Consider the following 6779-nt stretch of genomic DNA (forward strand, 5'->3'; position numbering starts at 1 on the left):
CAGGGTTGGTGTGTTGTTCCTGGGATAAGCTGGAGGACTTCTCCATGTCCCTCTTGTTTTCCTTCCCCCCTTTTTCAGTCCTGTTTGGTCACGGGGTTGGTTTTCACAGGGAGGAGCTGACGTTTGAGATGCTGACACTGGAGCCCCGTGCTTCTGATGATGAAACGCTCGAATCTGAAGCCTCCATTGGCACTGCTGACAGCTCTGAAAACCTGAACTTTGACTCTGAAGGAGCCATCTCCGATCGTTCGGGTGAGTAAAAGCCTCCCTGGAATTTTTTTTTTTTTTTTTTTTGGTTAGGCCATTCCACAGCCAAGCTGCCTGCTCTGCACGTAGCAGTGTGGTTGGCATTAGTGAGGTGGGCAAGCCATAACAAGGTGCCTGTCAAAGGCCGGATCCAGGCCACTAACCCTCCCGTGGTCTCTGTTCCTCAGAGCGAAGCATAGCACTTAGCTCCCTGCGTCCCACCAAGGCGGAGGGGCCCAGCCGGCTGCGAAGGCACCCCAGGACGCGGCCGGACGCGGTGGACACGGCGGACGCCTCCATCGTCTCCTCCTCTTCCTCCTCCCAGTCATCCACCTCCTGCTTACCCCACCTGCCCCGCAAGCGCTTCCAGATGTACTCCAAATCGCCCTTCTACCGAGCAGGGGGAGCGGGCGAACCCCCCGAGCCCACCTCGGGGCTACCTGACGACCGCCCTCAGTTCACCACCCGCGGGACCTTCAACCCGGAGAAGGGCAAGCAGAAACTGAAGAGCGTGAAGAATTCCCCCCCGAAAACCAAAGAGCCGCCGGAGGGGGGCACGGGCCGCAAGAGAAACCCCGAGGCCGACCGGGCCGCCAGCCAGCAGCTCGTCCTCCTGGGGAGCAACGAGTTCATGGTGTGAGGTGTGAGCCCCCGGCCCTGTGGCGAAGCCTCGAGCATCCCCTGTTGTCACCATCATCATCGTCACCATCTTCCTCACCAATTGCTTGGGCGCCAGCGCCAGAGGAAGACGAGCGCTCAATCCAGAAGGCTGGTGGGGACGGATTCAGCAGTGGCCTTAACGGTGTGGGGTCGGGAGCGGCCGGGGCAGGCGGCCTGGGGACAGAGGGACAGAGGAGGGACAGAAGGACGTCGGTGGGGAAATGGAAAGCCCTGGGTCCCACCTCGGGAAGGGTGCGTTGCTCTTTGTCCGGGTGACAGTGCCGCAGCCGAACCCTTGTGCCGAGCTGCCCGTGGCTGGAGGTCCCATCATCAAGCGAGGAAGTAGGAATGCGTGGAAAGCAAAGCCCAAAAGCCCACAAAGGCGCCTGGGTCCGGCCGCGCTGCCGGCGGGAGTGGGCTCTGAGACCCCTGCGCTGTAATCGTGTCATTCAAGCAAAAGCCAAGTGCATGAAAAAGCGTTAAGGAAATCTGCCAAAAGTCATCTTTTTTTGTTCGTTTGTTTTTCAATGTGACCTAACCACCCTCCTCTTGTTTTTTTTTTGTTTTGTTTTGTTTTGTTTTTTGAGACCATCAGTATTAAAAAAATGATAATAATAATCAAGGACTTACTTGAAGCTCTATCTGTTTATATTCTGGCTTACTGGAGTTTATTGTAAATATTTTTTTTATTTTTTAACTATTTTTCCCCAGACAGGAGTTTTATTTTTCTGTGCCAGGGCAAGGGAAGCGATGGGCAAAGTGGGGTCACCGCGGGCGTCCCGCTGTCCTACCTGTCACCTGGCGGCAGCGCGCACGTCACCGCGCACATTGTCTTTGGCGAGAAATCCACCGGGCTGTAATTAGCGTCACTTGGAAGCGGTGCCCGCGATAGCGCTAATTATCAGCGCTCACTAACAACCGGGGGCTTAATCCCTCCCGCACCAGCTCAGTTGCAGCCCGGGTGCTCGGAGAAGCACCGCGGTCGCTGGAAGAGAGGAGAGATTAGGAGCCCGGGGACGCTAATTGGATTAATAAATGCTGGATCTGCCCTTTCGGATAGGCTGCTCGCTCCGTGCGTCTGCAGGCTGAGGCTCAGCTCCTTTCCCTAAACGCCAAGAAAAAGAGGGAAAATACCAATAATTGTGTCTTCCTGGGTATTTTGCATTAGTTTAACTGGGGCTGGGGATGCTCGGCTCCTTCCAGTCTTGCTCCTGCCCTCAGCGCTCGCGGCATCGGCTCGGTCCTGCAGTGCAGCCCCCTCTTCCCAGCCCAAGTGCCAGTTATTTCAAGGGATGTTTTATTTATTTATTTCATTCCCTTTCTTCTTCCTTTTTTTTTTTATTTTTAATTTTGGAAAGGGGAAATGATTTAAGCTGCATGGGGGAAGAAAGCGTTGTCCCTGCTCTGCCTCCCTGCTTGGGATTGGGAGGAATGAAACCCCCGTCGCTGGGCGAAACGGGCCGGGGCCGTGCTAGGACCAGAGCAGGGCACAGCGTGGCAGGGGCGCGGCGATGCTCACAAGGGCAGGAATTTACTGGGGAAAAGCCTGGGAACGGCACGAGCACCCAGCAAGAGCCTGGTGCAGTCAGCGTTGGGTCCCCAGAAATCATGGAAAATTGGGTGTTTGAGCCGCTTCCCACCCGGCATGGATCCAGCGCCCAGCTGCTCCCCCTCAAGGGTAAATTGCCATTTTTGGGGGGCAAAAGGTTAGGTTTTGAAAACGATCCGCTCCTCGTACCAAGTGAATGTACTTACTACTGGAAAGGACATGGGCTGCGTGTTGTTAATTATTATTTTTAACGGAAATTTTTTTAAGTAATTTATAAGTATGCTGAGTGTAAATTAAAAAGGAAAAAAAAAAAAACAAAGTATGTATTGTAAGAGGATATATTATCCTGTGTCATACTCTCTATAAATTTTACCTGTTAAAAAAAAAGAAAAAGAAAAAAAAAAAAAGAAATAAAAGCGTAATTATATAAAGGAGAATGATTTATCTCTCCCCTGGCAGCGAGGGGGGCAGCTGGCAAGCTGTCATGTCGCGTCCGTGGGTTCTCTTTAATTTCTTAATGTTGTTCCCTTCCCTCCCGCAATAAGGCCGTCGTTCTGTATAAAGTGCAATTTTTGTGTAATATTTCTCCGACGTATACCGTGTGGCTGTACAAAGCGGCTTGGTGGCCGAGTGAACCCCTCGCTTATTAAAGAGCTGTAACGAGGAGCGCCTGGCACTGGGTGATGTCTTTGGTGCAGGGGGGATGCTCGGGAGGGCTGGCGCCGTGGGGACGTGCCCCCAAAAGGTGACATTTTCTCCCGTTTCTGTGTCTTCAGGTGGGTTTTGCTTCTTGGCTTTCCATTTGGTGCTGGAAATCTGTTTTTTCTGGTGTTTTTTCCAGCCCAGTGTTCCCTGTGTCCCCAGTGCCAGACCCCAAACAAAGGCCAGGAGGAGGCTGGCTGCAAAAGCCCTCTTTATTCTGAGTACAAAATGGGGGGCAGGCTGTGAGCCCCCCAGGGTGGGCAGCCGGTCCGTGAGGCGCATCCCATGGACCTGGCCACCACCTCGGGCACGTTCAGGCCAGGACGAGGAGCCCCAGGGAGTGACAAGGGGACAAACAGCCCAGGGGTGCAATGGGGGGGTCCCGAAAACCAACGAGCGATGGCTGGGTGGTGGCGGGGAGGGGCTCAGTTCTTGAACATGTCGCAGAGCAGCTTCTCCATAGGGGTGTTGCCGATGGTGCGGCGAAAGAAGAGCAGCTCCACGCGCTCGGAGGAGAGGAAGCGCAGCGCCGGCAGGAGCAGCAGCAGCTTCCCGAACCTGGGGGACAGAGGGGGTGGTGGTGGGTGGTGTCACCACCCCCAGTGTCCCCGGCACCCACTGGGCATGGGGACGGCCGTACCTGACGGGCTGCCCCGGGTAGTGGGAGCGGTTGTGCTGGCCCAGCATCACCTGCGACTGGTCCTGCAGGTTCTCTACCTGCTCGGGGTCCTTCAGGCCGCGGGTCTCTATGAGGACAGCAAGCGTTGGGGTAGGGGGACATGGGGACAGGCCGTGCGGGACCCAGGCGTGTCCCCTCACCTGGCTTGAAGAGCACCACGGCCTTCATGCAGGCAAATTCGGTGGGGTCGACTGCCAGTGCCTTGAAGCGCCCGAGGGTCTCCTGCAGCGCCCGGACATCCATGGTGGCCGGCAGCAGCTTGCCAGGGGATGGCTCGGGGACAGCCAGCAGTGGGCAGCTCTCCAGGGGCATGGACCACTGGATGGCGCAGAGCAGGAACAGCTCGCTCCATGCTTCCTCCAGCAGGATCACCTTGGGGGCGACCAAAACCCCATCAACCCCCTTGGAGCACCCACGGGTGGGCAGAGGAACATCTCCCATGACCAGGAAGGGAGCTCAGGGAGGCTCCAACCATCCCGCTGTCACCTTTCATGTACTGGGGTGGTCCCCACCTGGTCGCGGAAGGGCAGGTTGGAGAAGACGGGCAGGTTCTTGGCCCACTTGACAGCCATGAAGAGGAGGCGCGCTGAGGTCTCGTAGACATTTTCGGGGCCAGCCGCCGGGTACGGCGCCACCTGGTACTCGCTGCCTGCCCGCTCGGGCTCGCTGCCCGTCACGTCCACCGTCTCATCGGCTGTGGGGACGGTGACATGGTGTCACCCCACCATGGGGACTCAACCCCAGAGTCCCCCCGACCGCCAGCAGCCACCCACCGTCCTCAGGCTCCAGCTTGGCGCAGGTCTCGGCCGTCATCAGGCTGGCCATGAAGCGGTGGTTGGTGGGCGGAGTGGGCGCGCGGGGGACGGTGGTGGCGGCAGCGGTGGCCCCGGGGCCACGCGGGGCTGGGCAGGGGACCGAGGGGACCTCACGTGTGGCAGCCACATGCTCGGGGGGCAGCTCGGCGTCCAGCTCGATGCTATCCAGCCGGACCTGGGCCGTGCTGCGGGGCTGACGCTCGTTCTGCACGGCTGTGGGGACACGGTGGCATCAACAGCAGCCACCCCCCATGGTCACCTCCCTCTCCGTTTCATCCCCCCACACTCACCATCCTTGTTCATGCCGGCTTGCAGGCACTTCTTGAGCCGGCAGGCCTGGCACTGGTTTCGGTGCGCCTTGTCCACCGGGCACAGCCCCGTCCCTGCCTGGCACCTGCGGGGAGAGGTGGCACCCGGCTGTGCCCGCAGGGGTGGTCCTGTCCCCCCCAGGGGTGTCCCATGCTGGGAGCATTTTGTCCCTGCTGGGTGTCTTGTCCCCTGGGGGGTGGCCTCTACGCAGCGAACATCCTTGTCCCTATGGGTGTCCTGTCCCCCATGGGTGCCCTGTCCCCAAGAAAACCCTCCCTTGGTGGGTGTCCTACCCCAATGAATGCCATGTCCCCATCTGTACCCCCAGTTTCTGTCTGTCCTCATGGGCCCCTGCCTGCTGGCTGTCCCCCGGTCCCCGTCCCCCCGCTGCCCACCTGTAGATGAGCTTCCTGCGGACGCTGCGCTTGAAGAAGCCGCTGCAGCCGTTGCAGGCGTAGATGCCGTAGTGCTTCCCGCTGCTGGTGTCCCCGCACACCTTGCACAGCAGCACGGGGCTCAGTGCCTTGCCGGGGGCCGGGCTCAGCCCTGCGGGAGCAGAGCCACAATGTTTGGGGTGACTGGGGGCACCCCCGTGTCCCTTGTCCCCCATCACCTCTCCCCACTGTCCCCAGCACCCAGGTGATGGGGTCACTCCCACCTCCACGGGTCCAGCCCCAGGGACCTCAGATGTCCCAGAGGACAGGAACGGGGACTCCACAGGGCTCAGCATCTTCCCATGTCCCCGGGATGCCTCACGATGAGCTCTCACAGGACTTTTAAATGGGGAAGGAAAGGTGTCCCTAGGGCTGGGGGCACTGGGTGACCTAGGGCTTGGGGACCACAGGCATTCCAGAGAAGGAGCACAGCAGGGGGATGCAGGAACCCTGATGGGCAGCAGGGACCATCCAGAATAAGGACAGGAGACCCTGGACATCACGGATAAGGACCACCACTGAGGATCCTAAGCATCCTGGAGAAGGACCACCATGGGGAACCCCAAGCATCCCAGAGAAGGACCACGGTGGAGGACCCCGAGCATCCCGAAGAAGGACGGCGGCGGCAGACCCATGCAGCGGGGCGCTGGCTCTTACCCGAGGGGCTGTCCTCCAGCCCGGCGCTCACCACCGACCCCGCCGGCGACGCAGCCATGCCGGGATGTCCCCGTCCCTGTCCCCGCCGTGGGGCTGCTCCCACCTCCTGGCAGCTCTGCGGGCTGGGGGCCGTGGCCGTGCTCTCTTCAAGGCAGATTAGCGCCGGGCGCTGTGTAAGCAGCCGCCTGTTTGTCACCGTCTTAATCTTTAGTGTCTGCGCGGGGGGGGCGATCAATCAGCCACGCGATGAAGAATTAAAAAGGTGCTGAGCCCCAGCCCGGCCGCCTCCCTGTAACCCTAAACCCCGCGACACCAAAGCCACCAAAGCCACCCGTGGAGGGACATGGGGTGAGGGGGGGGTGCACCGCGATGCAGCCGCCCCCAAAAGTGGAGGGCTGAGGTTGCGGGAGGGAGGTTGGGGTGGGGGGAGGCTGGGGTGTCCTGGCCCCGCCATCCATGCTGCGCCCACCAGGCCCTGTAAGCGCATAAGCCCCTTGCTAAGGAGTTTAGAGGGGAATAACAAAAAAAAAAAAAGGTAATTACGGAGTGGAGGGGTGACACTCCCCCCTTCCCTGCTCCCAAGCAATTAATTACAAGCCCTGATCGAGAGAGATGATTGAAGCCCCCACACACCCCAAGCAGCTTAGTGCTGATGCATGGGGCTGTGCCCCAATTGAATGTCCCCATTCCCCCCCCCCGAGGCCAGCAGCCTTGGTGTCCCCCCTGGG

At 59.4% G+C, this 6779-nt stretch overlaps 2 protein-coding genes across 9 annotated transcripts in view; one reads left to right on the forward strand and one right to left on the reverse strand.

Moving 5' to 3' along the window:
• The window catches only part of MYO9A (myosin IXA), a 186951-nt gene extending 184211 nt beyond the window's left edge, over positions 1-2740 (forward strand). For all 8 annotated transcript variants that reach the window (XM_032194816.1, XM_032194821.1, XM_032194824.1 and 5 more), the window contains 2 exons: positions 110-252; positions 435-2740. In XM_032194816.1, the coding sequence (XP_032050707.1) occupies positions 110-252; positions 435-886 (595 nt within the window). In that variant the 3' untranslated portion in view covers positions 887-2740. The remainder of the gene's footprint in view (positions 1-109; positions 253-434) is intronic.
• An 842-nt stretch (positions 2741-3582) lies between these two features.
• On the reverse strand, positions 3583-6109 carry NR2E3 (nuclear receptor subfamily 2 group E member 3). The gene is made up of 8 exons (XM_032195204.1): positions 6052-6109; positions 5356-5506; positions 4942-5045; positions 4610-4864; positions 4349-4530; positions 3977-4208; positions 3798-3903; positions 3583-3715 (listed from the first exon to the last, which is right to left on the reverse strand). Exons 1-8 carry the CDS (start codon positions 6107-6109, stop codon positions 3583-3585), a joined length of 1221 nt encoding a protein of 406 aa, XP_032051095.1.
• Between the last annotated feature and the right edge of the window lie 670 nt (positions 6110-6779).

The sequence above is a fragment of the Aythya fuligula genome, chromosome 11 (assembly GCF_009819795.1).
Source record: "Aythya fuligula isolate bAytFul2 chromosome 11, bAytFul2.pri, whole genome shotgun sequence".
NCBI classification, from domain to species: domain Eukaryota; kingdom Metazoa; phylum Chordata; class Aves; order Anseriformes; family Anatidae; genus Aythya; species Aythya fuligula.